This window comes from Elephas maximus, chromosome 8 (genome assembly GCF_024166365.1).
Source record: "Elephas maximus indicus isolate mEleMax1 chromosome 8, mEleMax1 primary haplotype, whole genome shotgun sequence".
Classification (NCBI taxonomy): Eukaryota; Metazoa; Chordata; class Mammalia; order Proboscidea; family Elephantidae; genus Elephas; species Elephas maximus.
Genome location: NC_064826.1, coordinates 2,284,572 through 2,310,782, shown reverse-complemented (window position 1 = coordinate 2,310,782; position 26,211 = coordinate 2,284,572). Strand labels below are relative to the sequence as shown.

Genomic DNA, 26,211 nt, shown 5'->3' with positions numbered 1-26,211 from the left:
TTGGGTAGTATTCCGTCTTTTTCTATACTTTGAAATACCTTCAATAGTAATGGTGTTAAGTCTTCTCTGAAGGTTTGGTAGAACTCTGCAGTGAAGCCATCTGGGCCAGGACTTTTTTTTGTTGGGAGTTTTTTGATTACCGTTTCAATCTCTTTTTTTTGTTATGGGTCTATTTAGTTGTTCTACTTCTGAATGTGTTAGTTTAGGTAAGTAGTATTGTTCCAAGAATTTATCCATTTCTTCTAGGTTTTCAAATTTGTTAGAGTACAATTTTATGTAGTAATCTGATATGATTCTTTTGATTTCATTTGGTTCTGTTGTGATGTGGTCCTTCTCGTTTCTTATTCGGGTTATTTGTTTCCTTTCCTGTTTTTCTTTAGTCAGTCTAGCCAATGGTTTATCAATTTTGTTAATTTTTTCAAAGAACCAGCTTTTGGCTTTGTTAATTCTTTCAATTGTTTTTCTGTTCTCTAATTCATTTAGTTCAGCTCTAATTTTTATTATTTGTTTTCTTCGGGTGCCTGATGGATTCTTTTGTTGCTCACTTTCTATTTGCTCAAGTTGTCGGGACAGTTCTCTGATTTTGGCTCTTTCTTCTTTTTGTATGTGTGCATTTATCGATATAAATTGGCCTCTGAGCACTGCTTTTGCTGTGTCCCAGAGGTTTTGATAGGAAGTATTTTCATTCTCGTTGCTTTCTAAGAATTTCCTTATTCCCTCCTTGATGTCTTCTATAACCCAGTCTTTTTTCAGGAGGGTATTGTTCATTTTCCAAGTATTTGATTTCTTTTCCCTAGTTTTTCTGTTATTGATTTCTAGCTTCATTGCCTTGTGGTCTGAGAAGATGCTTTGTAATATTTCGATGTTTTGGATTCTGCAAAGATTTGTTTTATGCCCTAATATGTGGTCTATTCTAGAGAATGTTCCATGTGCGCTAGAAAAAAAAGTATATTTTGCAGCAGTTGGGTGGAGAGTTCTGTATAAGTCAATGAGGTCAAGTTGGTTGATTGTTGTAAGTAGGTCTTCCGTGTCTCTATTGAGCTTCTTACTGGATGTCCTGTCCTTCTCCGAAAGTGGTGTGTTGAAGTCTCCTACTATATATGTGGAGGTGTCTATCTCACTTTTCAATTCTGTTAAAATTTGATTTATGTATCTTGCAGCCCTGTCATTAGGTGCGTAAATATTTAATATGGTTATGTCTTCCTGATCAATTGTCCCTTTTATCATTATATAGTGTCCTTCTTTATCCTTTGTGGCGGATTTAAGTCTAAAGTCTATTTTGTCAGAAATTAATATTGCTACTCCTCTTCTTTTTTGCTTATTGTTTGCTTGATATATTTTTTTCCATCCTTTGAGTTTTAGTTTGTTTGTGTCTCTAAGTCTAAGGTGTGTCTCTTGTAGGCAGCATATAGATGGATCGTGTTTTTTTATCCAGTCCGTGACTCTCTGTCTCTTTATTGGTGCATTTAGTCCATTTACATTCAGCGTAATTATAGATAAGTAAGTTTTTAGTGCTGTCATTTTGATGCCTTTTCATGTGTGTTGTTGGCCATTTCATTTTTCCACATGCTTTTTTGTGCTGAGATGTTTTTCTTAGTAGCTTGTGAGATCCTCATTTTCATAATGTTTAACTTTGTGTTTATTGAGTCGTTATGTTTTTCTTGGCTTTTTTCTTGAGTTATGGAATTGATATTCCTTTTTGTGGTTACCTTTTTATTTACCCCTATTTTTCTAAGTAAAAACCTAACTTGTATCCTTCTATTTCGCCTTGTATCACTCTCCATCTGGCAGTTCAATGCCTCCTATATTTAGTCCCTCTTTTTGATTATTTTGATCGTTTATCTATTGATTTCCATGATTTCCTGTTGTGTGTATTATTTTGTTTATTTATTTATTTTTTAGAATTAGTCTTAATTTGTTTGTTTTTGTGCTTTCCCTGTTTGATTTGCGTTGATATCAGAACGTTCTGTTTTGTGACCTTGTATTGTGTTGGTACCTGATATTATTGGTCATCCGGCCAAACAATCTCCTTTAGCATTTCTTGCAGTCTTGGTTTAGTTTTTGCAAATTCTCTAAACTTGTGTTTATCTGTAAATATCTTAATTTCTCCTTCATATTTCAGAGAGAGTTTTGCTGGATATATGATCCTTGGTTGGCAGTTTTTCTCGTTTAGTGCTCTGTATATGTCGTCCCATTCCCTTCTTGCCTGCATGGTTTCTGCTGAGTAGTCTGAACTTATTCTTATTGATTCTCCCTTGAAGGAAACCTTTCTTTTCTCCCTGGCTGCTTTTAAAATTTTCTGTTTGTCTTTGGTTTTGGCAAGTTTGATGATGATATGTCTTGGTGTTTTTCTTTTTGGATCAATCTTAAATGGGGTTCGATGAGCATCTTGGATAGATATCCTTTCTTCTTTCATGATGTCAGGGAAGTTTTGTGTCAGGAGTTCTTCAACTATTTTCTCTGTGTTTTCTGTCCCCCCTCCCTGTTCTGGGACTCCAATTACTCGTAAGTTATCCTTCTTGATAGAGTCCCACATGATTCTTAGGGTTTCTTCATTTTTTTTAATTCTTTTATCTGATTTTTTTTCAGCTATGTTGGTGTTGTTTCCCTGGTCCTCCAGAAGTCCCAGTCTACATTCTAATTGCTCGAGTCTGCTCCTCTGACTTTCTATTGCGTTGTCAAATTCTGTAATTTTATTGTTAATCTTTTGGATTTCTACATGCTGTCTCTCTATGGATTCTTGCAACTTGTTAATTTTTCCACTATGTTCTTGAATAATCTTTTTGAGTTCTTCAACAGTTTTATCAGTGTGTTCCTTGGCTTTTTCTGCATTTATCCTAATTTCATTTGTGATATCTTTAAGCATTCTGTAAATTAGTTTTTTATATTCTGTATCTGATAATTCCAGGATTGTATCTTCATTTGGGAAAGATTTTGATTCTTTTGTTTGGGGGGTTGGAGAAGCTGTCATGGTCTGTTTCTTTATGTGGTTTGAGATGGACTGCTGTCTCCGAGCCATCACTGGGAAACTAGATTTTCCAAGTAGTCAGCTGGTGCGCTGGCTCCTAGTTCTGGAAACAGTCGCTGTCTGCCCGTATTTGTTCGTTTTCCGTCTCTAAGTCTGTGCTTGTTGTTCAGAGTTCGTAGATTGTTATGTATGTGATCGATTCCCTTGTTTTTCCGAGTCTTTGTTGCAAGAGGGATCCGCGGTAGCGTCCACCTAGTCCGCCATCTTGGCCCCCGCTCAATAACAATTTTTTCTGTCATTTTGGCAGTAGTCTCTCTCCCAGTGACCACTCTGTACTCTCCCATGAGTTCCAGCCTGGGACTGGGTCCTAAAAGCACTGAGCCCCTAATAAGGATGTACTTGACTCAGAAATAAACTTTGGGCTTAGCTGGGAAGCCACTCACCCTTTCTCAGCTGCCACAGTGCCTGAGATGCCACCAGAATTACTTCAGCTTGTTGTTGTTGCCATCGGCTCTGACTCATGGCCACCCCAGGAACAGCAGAACAAAAACATTGCCTGGTTCTGCCGTCCCAGAGGAAGGTAACTCAGGCCTATGGGCCAGATAGGTTTCGTTTTGTCTTGTTTTTCACCAAAAACCCAATTTAAATAAGCCTGGCTGCCTTGTTTCCTAACCTATAACAGACATACGGAGAGATTTTACTTCTGTGTGTTAGGACGGGAGGTGTGGTTAGACTCTGTACAGTATCCACGTGACATTCCAAGTGTCAATACAGCACGAGGTCATGGCTGATGAAAAGACACCAACAAGCCAAGGATGCAGTCTCCTGGCACCATTTTGGGGGGGGTATTGTGTTGTTCTAGCACCATCCAAACATTGATGTAGGTACTTGTGGGACCTGAGTTGGCAAGAAATGGCTGTTGTATTTAATGTAATATGATTAAGGAGGCAGAAAACTGATAATTTTTAGAATGGCTTCCACCAAAAAAACTTGAAATGAGCTTTGGTGCTTAAAGGAAGGAAAAGAGTTGAGTGACGTCAAAGATCCACCTATGTCAGAGTTTGTGTGACGTAGTGGGATGTGATAACAGAAGGGTCTAGTGATTCACACTGCACAAGTGCATGACTTGCGTGAGCAAGCCTTAGGACCTTGTAACCTTAGAACAGAGGGTTACAATATAGGGGTTAAGAACAGCGGCTGTATCAGTCACAGAAGGATGAATGTGGTACAACCTCACTTCCGTGAAATAAGCAAATATGTAGAAACCAAAGCTTATTACTGGTTCCCAGGGAGGGGGAGAAGGAGTTTGTGCTTAGGGAGCGTTGAGTCTCTGTAACCGGCGGTGGAATAACGAGGAAAACATAGGGATGGAAGCGGAGCAACATAGAGTGTAATCAATGTCACTGAATTGTACATGAAGAAATCGTTGAATTGGCGAATGTTTCTTTGTGTGTATTCTTATCACAATTAAAAAAATTATATTGTATACACTTAAAATTAAATAAACTATATTATAAAGAAAAAACGAACAGGGGCTAGGGTTCAAATCCAATCCTGGCTCCGTTACTTTCAAGCTAGGTAGCCTTCAGTTATTTTAATCTCTCTAATTTGTAAAAGGAAAGAATAAGAATACCTACCTCACAGGATCACTGTTGAAAACACATGGCAAAATGCTTGCAAAACACTCAACATCGAATTTCCAACAGACAGTGAGAGTTCAAGTAGCTGTTGTTGCTGTTATAATTATGATAATTACTTACAAGGAGGGAAATAGATCAGATGGTCCCCACGGTCGTCTCTAACTCCAAAGTCCACAGTTCTATGGAAGGCTTATTCCCAGATGACGTCGGATGAATGAGGCTGTGCCGTCTGTTGGGCAAGAAATCGATATGGCCAATTTTCAATTGTGCACAATAAGGCAAAATGAGCAGAGAATGAATTATTCAAAACTTTGGTTACACTCGATATATTTCTATTTGATCTTGGAATGCATAGGAGTTTTTAAAAGAATTCCCCAGCCTTCTTAGACGGTGTTTAGTGATTAAAATGAGTTTGGCCTTTCTCTGTGTTCTCCAAAGGAAAAGAGACAGGAAAAATGCTAGGTTCTTTCTACATGCAAGCTTACTTCACAGCTAGGTTTCAGGTGAACTCAGGCAGAAACTGATTGAGTAATGGGAACATTCCAAACCCATTGCCCTTGAGTTGATTCCGACTCACAGCAACCCTACAGGACACAGTAGAACTGCCCCATAGGGTTTCTAAGGAGCAGCTGGAAGATTCAAACTGCTGATCTCTTGCTTAGCACCCATGCTCTTAACCTTTGCACCACCAGGGCAATTTTGGCCAGATAATGGCCATGTGTAGGATCAGGAGTCTCAGCACCTCCTCAGAAGCCTTTTCAGGATTCCAGGTAGTTTAGATCCATATGTGCTGTGAAACCCTAACGGTGGAGAGATGACTGTCAAATTGACTACTACAGATTGAATGGTGTCCCTCCAGAAATAGACCTTGAATCCCTGGCCCTCCTACTTTGGATGTGGCCCTGCTCGGAAATAGGGTTTTTCTTTTGTTAAGTTAATGAGATCACCCCAGGGTAGAGTAGGCCCTAACCCTAATCACTTCTGAGGTATGGAAAGAGCAGGAGAGACACAGGGGAAGGAACTCCAAGTAACCAGGGACTGTGGACAAAGAAGGGTCTCCCCCTGGAGCCACTCCTCAATTTGAACTCCCAGCCTCCTGACTGTGAGAAAATAAATTTCTGTTCTTAAAGATACCCACCTATGGCATTTGCACTATGGAAGCACTAGGAGACTAACACACTGGCTGTAGAATAGCCTGACCACAGATATGATGTCTCGTTAGAATCCATGGCACAGGGGCTCCAGCCCAGCACTATGAGGGTCCAGTTATCTAAATTCTCCATCTTAGTTTCCTAGGGCCTCTGACAAAATGCCTCAAGTGAACGGCTTTAAAGAACAGAATTTATTTTCTCACCGTTCTTGAGGCTAGAGTCCAAATTCAGGGCACTGGCAGGGCCATGCTCCCTCTGTTGTCTCAGGGGGGCTGATCCCCTCTGGTTTCATTCAGTTTCTTGCAGCCCTGGGGGTTTCTTGGTATTCCTTTGTTTGTAAGGGATCCTCACATGACATCTGTCTTCCTCCTGAGGGTCTCCCTTTTCGTAAGAGGCCACTCAGAAGGGATTAGGGCTAGGACCCACCCTACTCTGGTATGACCTCAGTTGACCCAACTGGTAACAAAAGAAAAATGCTGCTTCCCAAAGAGAGTCACATTCGCAGGACTCCAACCTCTCTTTGGAGGACACAGTTCAGTCCATAACGGTCTTGTGCATCATTTCAGAGTTCTTCCCACCACCACACACTTCATCCTTTAAAGCAGGTACCTTTTTGTTAATGAAGAACTGGTTCCATGTGGCTTTGGAACAACTCAAAAGTAATTAACACAGGAGAGGCAGATAGGATGGGAGGGGCCTGCGCGGGGCAGCAGGGCAGCCACAGCCCGCCCAGGCGGAGCCATCTCTAAGGGAGTCCAGGCTCCCATCTCTGGCAGCTGAGTGACTTTGGGAAGTTACTAAACCCTCCGAAGCCTGGGTGTCTTTGTTGTAAAATGGGGATGACCAGAGGGCAGTGACGCTGCAGCTAACAGACTTGATCACGAAGGCCCCTTTCTTGTGTAGGGCTTCTTCATAGAGTCATCAAAACCCAGCTGCTGTCGAGTCGATTCCTGCTCGTGGCAACCCCCTCTGTGTCAGAGGAGCGTGCGCCACGGCAGCCCCCTCCGGGTCAGAGAAGCGTGCACCAGAGGGTTTTCAGGGCTGAGTCTTCAGAAGCAGATCACCAGGCCTTTCTCCTTAGCACCCCTGGGTGGACTCCGACCTTCGGGTTAGCAGGTCCTCACAGGGACATGTGTTGATATGAAATCAGAAAGATGCCTGAGCCCTTGCTGAGACCCCTTTCTCTATCCTCTGGCTTTCCTCTACCACATGTGGGGGAGTTTGGAGCAGACATGAGCATTTTGGGTGTCAGCCTGAGGGGAAGGTGACTGGGGGGCACGTCTTAATTTGGGGTTTACTGGCGATATTTACGTGGTCTGCAGGACTTTTCCCTGGCTGTCTTGGTGTAGGAATGGCTCCAAACACACTCCCGCTGCCCGTTTTCATGCCTGAGCTTTTACTGGGATTTGACATTCCTTGTTTATTGAAGACAACCTCCAAAATGATGTAAACTCCAGGCCCGGTAAAGCCTGCACCTGCAGCTGGGGTTGGTGATGGCTGCCTCGTCCCACTGTTACCGAGACTAATATGGACATTCCCCTGCTCTCCCTCCTTTTCTCCTCCTGCTTCCTTTTATCTCGTCATTAATAACAGCAAAGGGCAGGCGAACTTCTAATCCAGGGGTTTTGAGGCTTTTCTCAAAAACGTTTTTGCCCCTCAGAGGAGATCCCAGGCATAACTGGCAGGATGGACGTGAAGCTCACCCCTTCCCTGTGGGGCGGCCCCTCCTGCACACACGCGTCTCCCAGAGCCGCCCTCAGCCTCAGGGTCCACGGGGTCTAGTCGGGAAACTCAGGATTTCATTCCGTCTCTCTTTTTATAGCAGAAGATAACTGCAGAAAGGCCGCGTGACCACCCTCTGCCCTGTCTATGTTCACCTCACTGTGGCTGTCCTCTCTCAGGTTTGCGATACCAAGGAAAACAGCTTGATAATTGTTTACCTGAAGTTGTAAACGTAAAGCTACGTGCTTTAGAGCAAAAACCATTTCTAAATATTCCTCAGGCCAGTGAATGTTTGTTCTTGAAGGATTAAAGACTTCATATAAAAAAAATAAACGTTAAAACTCCCAGGAGAAAGTTGAGGAGACTGCACACATGAAGCTTCAGGGTGTCATCTTAACCAAGTGGGAAATCCAGGAGACAGAAAACCCCAGACTTTTCATGGGAAGTGTGCTGTATGCAATGTCTTTACACAAACAGTGATCAAAAAGGAATGCCTGCGATGGCTGTGACAGACACTAGTGCCGGAATAAATAGAAAAGTGACAAAAATAATGAGCAGGCAGTCCCAGACAGCCTGTGAAAACAGCCGGGAAACCTGTGAAAATGCCCAACCTCCCTCCTGAGAGTGAGAGAAATGCAAACTATGTAACAAAGAGCTGCCATGTGTGGGTTAAGGTGGCAACAATGTGGGCCTGGTAAAGCCCCCTGCTGACGGGGGTGAATGGAAGGGATGCCCCCATCCACTTTTGGAAAAAATGGGAATTGCTATAGGCTTCTAGAAAGCTATCCTGAAATAGCTACCCAACTAAAAATGCCAGTCTCTTTCCAGGGCCACACTATGACTTCTGTGGGCACTTTTGCCTCTGTGGGCTTTTTTCTCCATTAAAAAATATATATATGCGTATATGTGTGTGTACACACATATACACACACATTTGTTGTTGTAGGTGCCGTTGAGTTGGTTCCTCCTCGTAGCAGCCTGTGTACAGCAGAACAAGACGCTACTTGGTCCTGCGCCAGCCTCACAATCATTGCTACATCTGAGTCCGTTGTTGCAACAACTGTGTCGATCCGTCTCCTCAAGGGTCTTCCTCTTTCTCAGTGACCCTTGACTTTACCAAGCATGATGTCCTTCTCCAGGGACTGGTTCCTCCTGATAACATGTCCAAAGTACATGAGACGAAGTCTTGCCGTCTTTGCTTCTAAGACAGACTTTTTCATTCTTCTGGCAGTTCATGGTATGTTCAGTATTCTTCATCAACACCATCATTCAAAGGCGTCAGTTCTTCTTTGGTCTTCGTTATTCACTGTCAACTATTCTGCTAGGCAGCAGTAATGTGTATTTCTTCCCTTCCCTGGTTGCCCAGTGGCTCGGCTGTTAACCAGAAGGTTGGAGTTGGGAATCCACCAGCCACTCCTTGGAAACCCTATGGGGCAGTTCTACTCTGTCCTGTCGGGTCGCTTTTAGTCTGAATCAACTCAACAGCAACCAGTTTGATTTTTCAGTTTCCCTCGACTATAAATAGGATCAGCGAACTCAGAGCAAAGGCTACAGAAGCCTGTGTTACAGTGCAAACAGCTTAATGCAGCGGTTTCAACGTGTCTAGAGCAGTGGCAGGTATTTCAGGGGCTGGAGTATGTAAAGCCATTACCCCCCGGTTCTCTGCAGTGTGTGGGAATGCTGAAGTAAGGACCCTAATTCCACCTGGGTGGGTACAGTGGAGCCCAGCATCTCCACCACTTCTCTCTGAGACGACTTTCACACGACCTCAAACAGCAGGAAGTCTGTCAGTCATCTCTAACAGTCATTACAGGAGCCTGATAATTTCGAGGCCAGCCCTACTATAAATCCAGCTTGCATGTATATGATCGTCCCATCTCAAAAGAATATGGAGAAAGCCATTGTCAAGTCCAGCACTCCTCAGGGAGACCCTCTGTCAGAAACCTACATAAATGCTAATACCCTGTGTTACCCCAGCTTTGAGGAAAGGGTCTCTGCCTTTATCCACTGACTGGAGGTGTCTGTTTTCTAGCAGGGTTATATATATTTAAATCTTACTTTAAGTTAGAGAGAACAGCTCTGAGACCAGCCAAAATGTCTTAATGACTACGCGGGTGCTTGTTAATAATATCTGCTGAGTATAGACACCCTGCTATTATGGCCTTTTGAAATACGGCCATAAACTAATAAAAAATCGTGGAGCACTTGGGCTAAAATGAAACGGGTATCATCGCATACAACCCCTCATTCCTTGGGTAAGGAAACTCAAACTCGAGAATTCCAATGGAAACAATCCAAGTCATGTGGCCATCACCGACAGAGCCAGGACTCGAAACAGGAATCCCAACTCTGAGCCCACATCTCCCCACCCCACGCCACTCCCCTTTACGGACTTTATTCAGGAGGGGAGGGGCAGTTCTTTGGTTTGGTTTTGGTGACGTAGCAGTTTAGGCTCAACCCTGTCTGCTGGTAAACAGCCTGTCTCTTACATTTTCAAGTTTCAATGCCTGTATTATTTAATGGCTTGTTTTCCCATGAAGTTCTAAAGACTTTCTTTGACATTTAAAATCAGTCCCATTGCCTCATTCACTAATTTAGGTAAAACGCAGTAAAGCATTCCTTAACGTGTAAAGAAGTACACACGTATAGTTACGTTTTTGTTTAAATCATCAGGATGACTTTACTTGAAGTACGTGAGGTGTGCATTTTGGGTGAGCACTGTCTAAGCAGTCGGGTTTGACATTTCTGTTAGACCTGCTGGGTTGTAGTTTTAAACCATTGCCGTGGATTCAGCTTTGACTCAGGGCAGCCCCGTGTGTGTCAGAGGAGAACTGTGCTCCACAGGGTTTTCTATGGCTGATTTTCAGAAGTAGATCACCAGGCCTTTCTCCCAAGGCACCTCTGGGAGGACTCAAACCTCCAACCTTTTAGTTAGCAGCTAAGTGTGTTAACTGTTTGCACTACCCAGGGACTTCTAAATACGTAACTACAAATGTAAACATATACATATATACATGCACATTTATGTATACACCACCTACAGGTATTAGGTCTTTCGGACATAATTAAGAAAAACCTTCTTTTCCTTCAAAATACTCTTCCTCAGAGAAAAACACTCCACCCTCTTCTCCGCTTCCCTCTGGCAACAAGAACAGAGTACTCTGTGTCCATGATGAGAGCCATTTAGACAAGCAGTGTGTTGTTTAAGAGAGGGATTCTATAGCTGAATTTCCTGTGTTCAAGTCCTTTTCAAGGCAAACAACCGAGGACAAATTAACCCCCCTGTGAAGACAGCAGTGAACAAACAAGAAGGGAAGAGGGCAGTGTGTAGATTTTCCTTTTTTCCCTTCTGTAAGGGTAAACGTAGCCCTAGTGGCACAGCAGCTAAGAGCTCAGATGCTAACCAAAAGGTCAGCAGTTCAAACCCACCAGCTGCTCCTTGGAAACCCTATGGGGCAGCTCCACTCTGTCCTATAGAGTCACTATGAGTCAGAATCAACTCAATGACAATGGATTTTTAAGGGAAATATAGGCATTCCTGGGTGGTGCAAACAATTAAGCATTGACTACTAACTGAAAGGTTGGTGGTTAGAATCCACCCAGAGGCACCTCAGAAGAGAGGCCTGGCAGTCTGCTTCTGAAAGGTCATAGTCTTGAAAACTCAGTGGAGCACTGTTCTACTCTGCACACATGGAGACTCCATGTGTTGGAATCAATGGCAACTATTTTTGTTTTTTCACTCTTCTATAACCTGAGAGTAATAATGAGGAAATGCAAGAAAGTTTGCCTGGTTTAGCCATCAAACACAGTTAGAATGGATATTGCCAGCACCAAGGGATATGGTGGCCACCATGACAAAGACACAGAATTCAAGTTTTGTAGCTTAACCCATAACCCACTGCCGTCGAGTAGAATCCAATGCCCAGCGACCCTATAGGACAGAGTGGAACTGCCCCATAGTTTCCAGAGAGCACCTGGTAGACTCAAACTGCTGACCTTTCAGTTAGCGGCTGTAGTTCTCAAGCAGCATGCCACCAGGTTTGTAACAAGCACCTTAGAAGTATGGGCTATTGTTTTCTTGAAAGCAGTGTCTTGGCGCCACTGCAAAGAATGGAGAGACTTGAGAAGGATCAGATCAAAGGCAGAAGTGGGGTGGGCCTGGGGCCTGGAGGCTAGAAATAGTAGAGGTAGGCTTTGCCCTGATTTCTGAAAGTTGAATTACTGAAGGACTTTTGTCAGGTAAGATAACTAGGAGCTATTGTTCTTTTAACAAGGACTCAAAACTCTTTTTTCCCTCCTAAATTATGCTTCCCCTTGGGATATGGACAGGTGAAAGAACCCATCAGGGGGCTATAATGAATAACATCTCATACAGAACTTCTATTCATGGAAAGATCAGGGCACTGTATTAGCATGCAGAATGCCTGCTGTTAGAGGCGCTCCCTGTTCCGCCACTGCTTGCAGTGTGCCAGCAATGACACAGCAGTCCCCAGGGGACATCAACAAGTTTACTCAGGGCCTGCATTCAAGCTTAAAAAATATCCTAAGAGACAGAGAACATATGAGGTTAATATTCATGTGTTAATGAGGATTTAGACACGGTGAAGCTTACATCGCACTAATTAAAAATAATTGCCAGTCCTAGAATTACAGAGCCTTCAGGAGAGGCCTCAGGTCACTGCAGCCTCCAGGTTTCCAGCTTAGCTCTGCTCAAACGCCAGTGGTTCCCTTAACAAGATGAGTTCCAAACCAAACCCAAACCTGTTGCTGTCGAGTCAATTCCAACTCATAGCGATCCTATAGGACAGAGTAAAACTGCCCCACAGGGTTTCCAAGGAGCAGCGGGTGGATTTGAACTGCCAACCTTTTGGTTAGCAGCCAAGCTTTTAACCACTGCACCACCCAGGGCTCCAACAGGATCACTTAGATTCTGGGGAAACTTGCTCCTTCAACCAGGATCACAGGGGCTGACTGAAATCAGGAGGTCAGTTTCACAGTTTCAGATGGAAATTTCTTATTCTGACAGAGAAAGATATTTTTGAAAACTGGATTAAGATGAGAAGATGGCCTAGTGATGAAAAGTGATCAGACTAAGGACCCCAGAGACCATCCTTTCTCAACACTACCCACCCAGCTCTGCCGAGGGCCTCTTTCAAGGGCTGAGAAGTGCTGCTCACTTTTTCTGGTACATCCGTGTTTACTTTAAGGGGCTTCTTGATTAATTCAGGAGTAGAGCCTCCAGAAAGCTAATCAGACGTGTTCCAGTCCTAGCCCCTAGGACCTGTGAATGTGACCTTGTTTGGAAATAGGGTCTTTGCAGATGTTATCATTTAGGTTAGCATGAAGTCAGACTGGAACAGGGCGGGCCTAGTGTCCTTAGAAGAGACACAGAGAGAAGACAGAGGCAGAGAATGGAGAGCTGCCTCTACAAGGCAAAGAGCACCAAGGATTGCCAGCAACCCCAGAAGCTAGGAGGGGCCTAGAACACATTCTTCCTCAGGGCCTTCAGAGAAAGCAGGGCCTGCCCATGGCTTGATTCAGGACTCCTGGCATCCAGAAGTGTGATAGAGAGAATTCCTGTTGTTTTACGCCGCTTAGTTTGTGGTTATTCGCTGCATCAGCTCTAAAAAATGGATACAGTGCTTAATAAGTTTGTTCATTCAATAACCAAAAAAGCAAAAACAAACCGGTTGCCGTGGAGATGGCTGTAACTCATAGCAACCCTCTAAGACAGAGTAGAACTTCCCACAGGGTCCGTTCCTTCAGTAGAGCAGCTGTATTCTTTTTACATGGTTGTGATAGGCAGAACAATGACCCCGAGGATGGCCACGTCCGAATCTCTAGAACCTGTGGATGTGTTACCTTACCTGACAGAGACCTTGCAGGTGTCATTAGGTTAGCGATCTTGAGAGGGGGAGACCATCCTGGATTATCTGGCTGGGTCCTATCTCATCACGACAGTCTTCCAAAGAGTCAGATGTCGTGATGGCAAAAACCAGAGAGGTGCAGCATGAGAAGGACTTTGAAGATGGAGAAGGGGCCAAGATCCAAGAATCCAGAAGCTGGAAGAGGCAAGGAAATGGGTTCTCCTACAAGAAACAGCCCTACAGACACCTTTATTCTAGCCCGGTGAGACCCTGTCAGGTTTCTGACCACCAGGACTGTGAGGTCATACATGTGTGCTGTTCCATGTTCACTTGTTATAGCAGCAACAGAAGACTCATACACGAGCACTTCACCGTTTTCCATTGTTGCCCCCGCGGAGTCACACAGACAGCACTTGCTGTTAGAAGAAAATGAATAAGATAGGACTTGCTGCATTCTGAGTTTTTACGCGCTGTGAAATCCAGTCTGGTGGGTCAGTAGTGTTATTTCTGAGCAGCTGAGATGTATTTGTGAATAGGTGGAATAATGTGAGAACTTGTATTTGGGAATGGGAGTTGGCACAGAGAAAAATGACTTTCCCAATAAATCAATGGACTGGACCAGTCTGTTTATTTTATTATCAGCCCAATTGCCTTTCTGTTCTTCAGTAGTTGGCTAGCAAACCCTTCATTGTTAATGATGGATACACCAGGCCTTTCTCTCCCCGAAGTGGCTGCTGCTGCCCCTCACTGCCTGTCACCTCCACAGTCCTGATAGGCACAAGTCACTCAGCCAGCTCAGACTCCACCAGGCAGGAGGTAGCTGGTTAAGGCCCACAGTGCAAACACTTCTACCAGCTCATTCTTTTTTTTTTTTTTCAATTGTGATTTAGGTGAAATTTTACAGAGCAAATTAGTTTCTCATTTAAAAATGTATGTACACAGTTTCCTGGCATTGGCTGCAGTCCTGCACTGTGTCAGCACTCTCCCCCTTTCCCTTTCCGCTCCAGGTTCCCCCCATCCATTTGTCCAGTTTTCCTGTCCCCTCCCACCTTCCAGGCTTTGTTTCTGGGCAGGTGTTGTCTGTTTGACCTAAGAAGCACGTCCCTCACATGTATTATTGTCGTCTAATCTTTGGCTGAAAGGTGATCTTTGGGAGTAGTTTCAAGTCTGAGTTAGCAGGGTGTCTGGGGCTAGCTCATTCTTTTCATAAAATTTTGAATATTATTTAAGTTTAAATATACTCAGTGCTTTCACTTAATCTTTACTGTAACTTGGGGAAGGGGGTTTTATTATGTTCATTTTACACGTGAGAAAACCAAAGGTTAGTGAGGGCTTCCAGTTAGTAAATGACAGAACAGTGATTTCAGCCAAAATCACTTAAATACATATTCAGATTATGTAACTACATCACAGCTTCCCTCGCCACTTTTCCTTGGTGCCATTATTCTACACGCATATCCAGAGACTGTATTTTTACTGGTAAAATAATACCCCTTCACTCTGCAGTGGAAAACCCAGGAGCGTATGAAACGTTTTAAATCACCTGTGACCTCCCTGCTCAAAGGTCACTACTCAAGGTAAGTGTTTGGTGTATTTCTTTGAAAATGTTTTTTGGAGCCTTTACACACACGTATATTTCTTCTTGATGTTGTATTTTAGTTACAGTTTTGAATGCCATTCCAGTTTAGCTTTTTAGCTGAAGTGAGGTGGCATTCTAAGCACACTTCATTTAAACTCCACTGTGTTGCTTTCTGGTGATCTGTTTTTCCAGGTATTTAAATAGCATTAAGGCCCTGGTGCACACTTCCTGAGTTAACTTTCCTCAGGACTGGAGCAGAAGCGGCGCTCTGTGGAACGTGGAGCCTGGGCTGGGAGCATCGGCCTTACAGGGGAGCTCGTTAGAACCACACACTCTCTACCTCCTCGCTGGGGGGCAGGCCCAGGAGGCCCAGCTTTAACAAGCTCTCCTGGTGAATTCCACAGGTGCTCATGTTTGGACTGAAGTACCTGGGTTTCCACTTGTGTAGTGGAGGCGAAAGCAGCTAGTCAGCCTGTAGCAGGTTAAAGATGACCAAATAATTCTTAATGCTTTGAAGAAAAAGAGGAGGGTCCTTGGTTGCAAAACTCCCCTTAGTCGCATGCTGCAAGTGTCTGCTATTACTCAGGTACCTGTACCTGGATTAAGTGTCTGTCATTACTCAGGTACCTCGGTTAAGTGTCTGCCGTTACTCAGGCACCTGGGTTAAGTGTCTGCCGTTACTCAGGCACCTGGGTTAAGTGTCTGCCGTTACTCAGGCACCTGGGTTAAGTGTCTGCTGTTACTCAGGTACCGGGGGGGGGCAAATGCCTGCTGTTACTCAGGTACCTGGGTTAAGTGTCTGCTGTTACTCGGGTACCTGGGGGGCAAATGCCTGCTGTTACTCAGGTACCTGGGGGCAAGTGCCTACTGTTACTCAGGTATGGGGGGGCAAGTGCCTGCCATTACTCAGGTACCTGGGGGGGGCAAGTGCCTGCCATTACTCAGGTACCCGGGGTAAGTGCCTGCCATTACTCAGGTACCTGGGCGGGGGCAAGTGCCTGCTGTTACTCAGGTACCCAGGGTAAGTGCCTGCCGTTACTCAGGCACGTCAGTTAAGGTCTGTGACCATTTCCAGTTGCTGAGGAGTCGGTTCTGACTCGTGGTGCCCTATGGGTGTCAGAGGAGAACTGTGCTCCACAGGGGTTTCAATGGCTGATTTTTTGGAAGCGGATTGCCAGGACTTTCTTCTGAGGCACCGCTGGGTGGACTCCAACCTTCCCATCAGTAGCTGAGCACATTATCTTTTGCATCTGTTATTAAAATGCCCAGATGTTGACTGAGAAAACCCATAGCTCCCTGAACACATTCTCACTCAATCACTCTTTAACGTGGAAATGCTTCTCTGACTAGTCAGCTCACCAGTGACCCAAATCAGAATAGGATGAAGAACAGGTAAGTTTTTGTTCAGTCCAGACAGCTTTTCTTAAGCTTCTCGCATGTTAGATAACACAGAGAAGAAAAGGAAACACGTACTGACCTGCCTTCAAGATGTTTCATAATCTTGTGAGGAACTTATGGTTCATGTATGAAATTCAGTTAAACTCAGCAATCAGATTCTAAAGTGACTCTAATCAATACCACAGTGCATGAGATAGGCAGAGCGCCGCCACCTGCACAGAGAGACAGATGTGTGGATGAGGGGGTCTCCTAACATAAGGAGGAATTGGGGTGGGGCCTAAGTAATAATTACACTGATGATAAAAATGCCGTCTGTGAAATGGTTGCCATGGCCGCCATGGTGCTGAGCGGTTGCTGTGATTATTTCCTCTAATCCAGGTAGCACCCCTATAATACACCTACCCCCTTCCGTTATCATTGAAAAAAAAAACAAAATTGCCGTCGAGTCCATTCTGTCAGCAACCCTATAGGGCAGAGCAGAACTGCCCCCTGGTTTCCCAGGAGCAGCTGGTGGATTCCACGTGCGGACGTCTTGGTTAGCAGCCGAGCTATTAACCACCGCAGCACCAGGCCTCCATTATCACCTCGTGCAGTGGCAGAGCCAAGGTAATTAGTGAGCACAGCCTGCTCCAGCTGCTTTAACCTGCTTGCTCACAGCTGGATTTGCAGGGCCGAACCTAAAGCCCTGGTGTGCGGTCAGTGCAAGTAGTCGATGTGCTCAACTGCTAACAGAAAGGTTGGAGCTTTGAGTCCACCCAGAGGCACCTCAGAAGGAAGATCTGGCAATCTACTTCCAAAAAATCTGTCACTGAAAACCCTCTGGAGCACAGTTCTCCTCTGACACACACGGGGTCTCCATGAGTCGGAATCAAGCCAAGGGCAACTGGTTGGCTGACCAGTGCCCAGCACATTATGTATGCTCAATGACTGTTTGCAGAAGGAAGAGTGGGAGGGGAGACAAAGGAAAGAAAGGGAATTAAATAAATCAAAGAATCTGAGAATTGTTTGGGGTCAGCATTGTTTTGCTGTTGAAATTAAATTTAACTGATGGTCAGGCCATCTCTGAGTGAGGAAGCCAAGGAAGCCCTGAGAACTTGGCGGAGGAAGGAAGGATAGGGACCCCCTATCGTACCCCGACCCAGGCATTTACCAGGCACAGGTCCCAGGAGTGCAACCACGGGCATGGCAACCCCACCACCCCACTGCTCCCGTGTCAGACAGACACACGTTTACCAGGAAGGCTTCTTAGTTTTGCTAAGAGAGCTTTTCTAGTCTCCATAGATACAGCGAGGAGCTTTAAGGGACAGTTTCTTAGCCAGATTTTAGCAGTTCTGACTGGAAAAACCAAACAAACAAACCCATTGCCATCGAGTCAATTCCAACTCATAGCGACCCTATAGGACAGAGTAGACCTGCCTCATAGAGTTTCCAAGGAACAGCTGGTGGATTCAAACTGCCTTTTTGGCTAGCAGCTGAACTCTTAACCATTGTGCCACCAGGGCTCGCCGCCCAAGGTTAAAAAAAAAAAAAATGCATTGCCATTGAGTTGATCCCGACCCATAGTGACCCTATAGGACAGATTAGAACTGCCCCATAGGGTTTCCAAGGAGTGTTGGTGAATTCAAACCACTGACCTTTTGGTTACAAGCCAAGCTTTTAACCACTGCACCACCAGCTGAAATGTCCATTCTGTGTGTCTGAAAACAGGTGCAGGCTAGGTGAGACAAAGGAGAGCTGTCAGGCTCAGCATGGGAGCAGGAAGGAAAACAATGAGGAAGAACCTGTAATTTTATTACATGAGTGTCGGCTTCCAACATGAGCTGGACGCACTGCAATTAAAGCACCTGTAACGAAATGAGTCAGGACATTTTCTTCTTCCCTCTCCTTTCACCCAAAGGAAAGGAAGATGAGAAATCACATGCTATGGCAGGGAGATTTATACCAACTATACAAAAGAAAAAATGTGTGTCTGTGCGTGTGTGTGTGTGTGTGTGTGTGTGTGAAAGAGAGATTTTCGTTGATCTCTTAGAATTTGATTGATAACCCAACAGTCAATATTGATGGTTTTTCAATGTAAAGTCCCTTACCATGTCTAAAAATGAGTATAAATTATCTTTTTGCAGCGAGCATGAGCCACACCGAACCAGACATTACATTTGTTTAAAAATGTGTTGGTAGTTTTAGTCTTGTCACCAGCTTCAAAGCCACACTGACAACTTAGTGTCTTTGTTGGTTCCAAAACGAACACTCACAGAATCAGAACCAGGTCATGAGGCTCAGTGTAGAGATAAGAACCCTCCTCCTAACGCAAGGATCCCCAGCACTGGCTCACCAGCCCTTGGGTGGTCTGGGCCCCTTGGGGAGCTAGCACTGGGCTGGACTCACGTGGGCCTTTCGTTTCAGCCATCTACGAGCCATCCTGTGAGGCCTACAAGCACCTGGGCCAGACCTCCAACTATTACTGGATCGACCCTGATGGCAGTGGACCCCTGGCGCCTCTGAAAGTCTACTGCAACATGACAGGTAAGCCCAAATCTGTGTTTCATGAAGATGGTTCTGTGTGTGGAACATGATGGATGCCACCCAAGTTTGGTTTTTTCTGGGCTGCGTTCTTCACAACATGAGCTAAATGTCACTGAGCTTGTTGGGAAAATGGTGAGACGCAGCTGTAAAGTAATGAAAGCTTCTGGCACTGTGTTTACAAAAATGTCTATCTTCTGACCTGAACAGTGAATGATGAGAATTAACAATATCAGTATATAAGGGAAAACTGAAAGTGAGGTGGATGTCACTGGGTAACAGGAAGACCCGGAGGCGGAGTGGCCTCCACAGGTGGCCTGGACGGGGACACTGGTCTCCCTGCCGAGGGTTCTCACTGGTCGTGAGAGGAAGTCCGCAACCACTTCAGGCCTGCCCCTGCCCCCGTAGCCATGGAGCTCCCTGGCTACGGAAATCCCATCCTGGAAATAGCAAAGAACACCAGCAGCTCTCAGGAAGTGTATCTGGGTGTTCTACTTGGGAAGAGGACCTAGTTTTCTTGACTTCTGTATTAATTTCAGGGCTGTGGAATGAGGCCTGGGTTCTTGTAGACCCCCACAACATGGGAAAGATGTGCAGCTTTTAAGATAAGAGCAGATTTTTGGTCAGACGTTTGGCAATGCCTTCCCCTCCTAAAACCTGGAGCAGGTGTGAGGCGTGCCCTGCTCACTGGCTCAAGGAGAGATGCCACACCTGCCAGGATGACTGAGGCACGTGGTGATAAGGGCACTAAGGACAGAACACGACTGGTGGCAATTGCTGCCTTTGATTGTTTGCTGTGTGTCGGCACCTAAATGAATTCTTTACTCAGTCCACCAAGGATTGCATCCTGGCTCCGTTAATCATAGATGTGTCACCTTGGGCACTTTGCTATCCTGTTACTTTCAACAAGCTTCAGTGTTTATCTGTGAAATGGGCTTATGAATAATACTTACCAGGTCGCATTACTGTGAGAATGAAGAGAGGTAATCCACGTATGGCCTTAGCTCATTGTCTGACACTTTCAGTAAGGGTTGCCCAGGAGGTAGCATTGTTATTGTCATTTTAAGGATTCCAGAGTGAAGTAGCTTGCTCACAGCATGCAGGCAGGATTCAAACTTACATCTATTTGAGGCCAAAGTCTGTTTGTTTGTTTTATTGTGGTATACAAGTATAATACACCGTTTGCTACTTCAACATTCTTCACGTATACAGTTCAGTGACACTAGTTGTTTATCATGTTGTTCAACCATTGCCATTATCTGTTTCCAGATTCCCATGATCTGTAACAGAAGCTCGGTGATCCCCAAGCAGTGAGCCCCCTTTCCTTCCCACTCGCCCCTGGTGACCACTGATGCACTCTGGTCTCTGTATACAATTGCCTCTTCTAGATATTTCTTATAAGGGAGATCACACAGTATTTGTCCTTTGGTGATGACTTGTTTACTCAGCATGTATCAGGACTTCATATCTCTTTATGACAGAGTAGTGTTCCGTTGCATGGACGTGCCACGTTGTGTTTACCTGTTTATGCTGATGGGCATTTAGGCTTTTTGCACCTTTTGGCCGTTGTAAACAGTGCTGTAATGAGCAATGGAGGGCAGACCAATGGTTATTAACTCTGGCTATGCTTCAGAATCCTGTACAGAGCATTTGTTTGCTTTACACAAACATCTTAGCTCCCCTAGAGATTTTGATTTAGTAGGTCTGAAGAGAAAATAGAGTTGTGCAACTAGAAGGGAGAGCCCTGGACATTCTGTGGCAAGTAGATCCCAGGGGAGGACCCAGAACATCAGGATGGCAGGCCTGGGGCAGAGCTGGAGGGACAGTGAGCAGTACCTGGGAGTGGTGAGGAGGGCGTGTGGAGAAGGTGGTAGGATGGGGGTGTGTGTAGAGAAGATGGCAGGATGGGGGTGCGCATAGAGAAGACGGTAGGATGGGGGTATGTATAGAGAAGATGGTAGGATGGTGGGTGGTGCATGTAGAGAAGACGACAGGATGGGACTGTGTGTAGAGAAGACGACAGGATGGGAGTGTGCGTAGAGAAGGTGGCGAGATGGGGGTGCGTGTAGAGAAGGTAGCAGGACAGGGGTGTGTATAGAGAAGATGGTGGGATTGAGGTGTGTGTAGAGAAGATGGTAGGATGGGGGTGCCACCCCCAAAGTCTCCTCTCACAGCAAGAGCTCTGAGCATGCCCTCCACTTTCCAGAGAACTTAGCTCAAGTGCTCAATAACTGTGGAACTTGTAAGTACACGCATGTCCTTGCGTGTGACCTTGATTTTAATCTCACCTGAACTATCAACTATGAAAACTCGATTAAAGACTACTCATCTTAGTTTCTCAGTGCTGCTGTAACAGGAATACCACAGGTAGGTGGTTTTAAAGAAGATAAATGTATTTCCTCACAGTCCAAATTCAGGGCATCGGCTCTGGGGGAAAACCCTTGTCTCAGCTTCTCTACTGTTCTTCTCAGCACACTTTGGAAATCTCCACATGGCATCTATCTTTTTTCCCTGCTTGTGCTTGCTTCTCTGTTCCTAATCTGCTCTCTTATCTCCCAAACACCACTAGGTTTAAGACACACCCTGCACTTAAATTGCCTCATTAACATAACAAGGAAAACCCTATTCCCAAATGGGATTACATCCACAGATACAGGTGTTAGGATCCGAACACGTATTTTGGGGGACACAGCTCAATCCACGAGCACCACTCATCTCGATTTTGGTTTCTCCTAATATATAAAAATAAACAATTAGAGTCAACTATGAGCCTTTAAGGACACCTCGTTTGGACAACTGAAAATGTAATTATTTTGCTACATGTATCTCAAAGAAGAGTTAGAAAGATCAAAACCATCTATGTACGTGATCCTCATGTCAAGAACACACACATAAGGAAGGGCCGCTTTACTTTGGAGACATCTGTCTTTCTGGGAGCAGGAGCCTTTGCTCAGAAACATAGATGCTATCTTCATCAGTGTCTCCCCTGAAGGGCATGATTGTAGCTAACCCAATACTCTGGATGAAGTCCAAGCAGTGAGTACAGCCCACCTTCTGGCGTTAGAACATTTGGCTTCTATGCGTCTGAGAGAGAAACGGTGTCTGTGTGCTTGAGGACCCTTGAACAGTCCTGCCTTACAGGACAGAAGGTAATTCTGGGCCTTTTCCCACCATCGGTCCTTCCTTCATCTGGAAGGAGCATGGGTTGACATCATTCAGAGAATGTGTCACCACAAAGCATGTCCTGGGCTGTCCCATTTCCAACAGGTCCTGGGAGAAGAAGAGGGGACAGCAGCATGAGATACCTCATAACACCTTGATCTGTCACTCTACCCTGAGAAATCGAATGTGCACCTCACTTTATAACATTTCTGTTAAAGAATAGAGTTGTCCTTCTTGGTGACCCAGATGCAATTGGATACTGATTATCTGTTGAAAATCTCACATACTTGAAAAAGGAGGGCAGGACTTTTTTGAAGAAGAAATGTCTTGGTAGTGATCACCCTGGTTTCTTTCTTCCTACTAAGATCGGTGGAAGGGAAAGAGTTCTTCCCTTGTACAAATGTGGGGAAATTTCAAGAAAAGGGGCCCGACTGGCAGGCAGCTGATGCAAATTTGGATAGAAATTGAAAAAACTATGCTGAAAATCACTCCTTAATCATATCTATTTCTGGGTGTCATAAACTTTACTTCACTTTCTAACTGAAAAAGAAAACAAACCAACCAAAAAACAAACAAACAAAAAAACCCTTGAAAAACAGGTAATTAGTTTAGGGCTTAGCAAGGAAAAGGAGATCTCTCCTGATTTTTCTACAACAAATTCTTCAAATTAATCTTTTCTACACTGTTGTCAACTAATATCTCCAAATTTTGCTTGCTCATTCAACATTGTCCAATAAGCTGACCCCTGTCTTTATTACATTTCACATCAACCATCAGGGCAGAGTTCAGTTTTTTCCCTGCTGAAGTGTTTTATGGCTGGACTCTGTCCAAAGTTCCATCCTGTTGGTATCTCTTGAGTTGGCAGTTACCTAAACTCGGGGCACCAGGACAGTCTTCCCCACTGTAATGCACTGAAAAGACTCATCTAAATTCCTGAGGGTTAAGAATCAGGATCAGCACAAAGCTGACTCCTGTGAAGTGGAGGTCAGACATATCTCTGCTCTCCAGTTTCTTCACCATTTCTGATACCACCGCCTCCCCTCCATGGCATTCCCTACTGCATTTGGTTATTTGTTGAAATGGTCCCATGGAATTAACAAACCATACTCACAGTTATATGGCTTATTAGGAAAGTAAGACGATACACCCCATGTGTCTGTCAGTTTATCGTACCGTAAGGGATTTCTTGTTGCTGTAATGCTGGAAGATATGCCACTGGTATTCAAATACCAGGAGGGTCACCCATGGCAGACAGGTTTCAGCTGAGCTTCCAGACTAAAAAGACGGATCTGGGAATCTACTTCTGAAAAGATTTAGCTAGTGAAACCCTTATGAATAGGAGCAGAACATTGTTTGATATAGTGCCAGAGATGAGCCCCTCAGGTTGGAAGGCACTCAAAAGATAGCTGGGGAAAAGCTGCTTTCTCAAAGTACAGTAGACCTTAATGATGTGGATGGAGTCAAGCTTTCTTTAGGGACCTTCATTTGCTTATGTGTCATGCCTCAAAGTGAGATGAAACAGCCACAAAAATCCATTAATAATCAGAATGTGGAATGTACGAAGTATGAATCTAGGAAAATTAGAAGTCGTCAAAAATGAAATGGAACACATAAACATCAATATCCTAGGCATTAGTGAGCTGCAGTGGACTGGTATTGGCCACTTTGAATCAGACAATCATATGGTTTGCTATTCTGGGAGTGACAAAGTGAAGGAAGAGGCATGGCGTCGCATTCAGTGTCAGAAAGAACAATTCAAGAGGTGGGGCCAAGATGGCGAACTAGTCACAAGCTTCCGCTGAACCCTCTTGTGATAAACACCTGAAAAAACAAGTGAATCGATTACATATATGACAATCTACGAATCCTGAGCATCAAATGCAGAATTAAGGAATTGGTCTGACCAATGGGGAAGGGTGAGATCTTGCAGAAGTCCAATGAGTTGCCAAGCCCACGCAGCACCTCAGCTCCAATTCCTTGGCACCATTCTTTGGTGTGATGGTGGCGGAGCAGATTGTAGCTTCCTGAGACACAGCAGCTTCAGCGAAAGAAGGCAAGCAAAGTTGCACACCTCCTGACCCTGTAGCATGTCTACAGTGGGGCTGACTGGGGCATTAGAAAGCAGCTGCTTCAGCGAAAGAAAGCAGGCAAAGTGCTGGTACCCCGAACTCCTGCTGTGATGGCCACATGACGGGCTGCAAAGTTTAGGACAAAGCTCCTTCAGCGAAAGAAGAACACAAGTGCGGGACACAGCCCCAACCCCCTGGGGCAATCTTGGTGGGAACCCAGCCAGCGCACATAGGCTACACATGCCTCTGGAATCTGAGACAAAACAGTGCTCTCAACATAAGTGATTTAGTCTAATTTACCACCTGGATCTAATAGCACCTTCTGAAAGTACTCTTTCCTATCTATCTAATCCCTCTGCCCACCCCACCAGCCAGCGTCATTAACAGTGGAATTCCCTAAGCATGAGATAGAATCTACTGCGCTATTTCTGAGCCATTCTCCTGGCCTGGGAGAAGGAACAAATTAACAGACAGGGGGAAAATACTTTCCTGACTCCTCTAATGTGGAAGCTCAGAGCAGAAGCAGCTGCAGTCCAGGCATAAGTGATCCACAGACTTTGGTTTTCACCCCTACATGGATCCAGGTGACTATTAGTTTGCAAGGGCAAATCTGTTAGAAGTCTGACTGTAATTGTTTCAGCTGTGCAGTGGAGAGGCAGGTTTTGGAGGTCTGATACCACTCTGCCTATTAATCAGGGCGCTCACCTACCTACAGCAGGGACCTGAGGGCTCGAGGCTCCATCCATGCCACCTAGCCACCCACAAAAGGGGTCTGAGGATAGGGGTGCCTACCAGTCTTTACAGGTGTAAGCATTGGGTGCCTGAGGTATAGCTGCAAAGCCCACCCCCCAGAGTACTCTAGAGAACAAAGACACTCCTTCCTCACTGATACTTGGGGAAGGCTTTCAGCACCCTGCCTTCCTCAGAGCGTGACCCCCTGCTGCTACCAGAAACCAGTGCATACAACCATCACCACTGCTCCTCTAAGACAGTAAGTGTGAGCCTACACCACACGCTAGGTGACTGACTCTCAGGACACCTAAGCTGAATCTATACAATCATGAATGGACTTCTAGGCTCATATACCTGGTAATAGCCATCTGGTAACAGGACATTACTGCTTCAAAGTCTCCAATAATCAACTTAGCTCAATCTAGTAGCCTAAAACTCAAAACAAAACAAAGCAAGAAGCTAGGATACAGTGAGCAAACATAAAATAAATTATTACAAAAACTTATAGATAGCTCAGAGACAGCAGTCGATATCAAATCACATAAAGAAGCAGACCATGACTGCTTCAACAAACTCTCAAAACAGAGAATCAAGGACCCTCTGGATGAAGATGTATTCCTGGAATTGCCAGATGTAGAATACAAAAAGACTAATATACAGAACGCTTCAAGACATCAGGAATGAGATCAGGCAATACACAGAAAAAGCCAAGGAACACACAGATAAAGCAGTTGAAGAAATTAAAAAGATTATTCAAGAACATAATGAAAAATTTAATAAGCTGCAAGAATTCGTAGAGAGACAGCATTCAAAAATTCAAAAGACTAACAATAAAATTACAGAATTAGGCAACTCAATAGAGTCATAGGAGCAGAATTGAGGAACTGGAATGCAGAATTGGGGAGATGGAGGATAAGGCACTTGGCACCAATATGGTGAAGAAAAATCAGATAAAAGAATTAAAAAAAAATGAAGAAACCCTAAGAATCATGTGGGACTCTCTCAAGAAGAATAACTTGCAAGTGATTGGAATACCAGAGCAGGAAAGGATAACAGAAAATACAGAGAGACTTGTTGAAGATTTGTTGGCAGAAAACTTCCCTAACATTGTGAAAGATGAAAGGATATCTATCCATGATGCTCATCCAACCCCATACAATGTAGATCCCGAAAGAAAGTCACCAAGACATATTATCATTAAACTTGCCAAAACCAAAGATAAAGACAGAATTTTAAGAGCAGCCAGGGATAAGCAAAAAGGGGAACCAATAAGTTCAGGCTACTTGGCAGAAACCATGCAGGCAAGACAGCAAGGGGATGACATACATGGAGCACTGAAGGAGAAAAATTGCCAGCCAAAAATCATATATCCAGTAAAACTATCTTCAATATGAAGGCAAAAT

General features: G+C 44.6%; 1 protein-coding gene across 1 annotated transcript in view; it reads left to right on the top strand.

Moving 5' to 3' along the window:
- Positions 1–26,211, top strand: part of CNTNAP2 (contactin associated protein 2) — a 2,020,907-nt gene that overhangs the window by 1,296,042 nt on the left and 698,654 nt on the right. Inside the window, exon 13 of the mRNA XM_049894552.1 lies at positions 18,729–18,848. Within this exon, the coding sequence (XP_049750509.1) occupies positions 18,729–18,848 (120 nt within the window). The remainder of the gene's footprint in view (positions 1–18,728; positions 18,849–26,211) is intronic.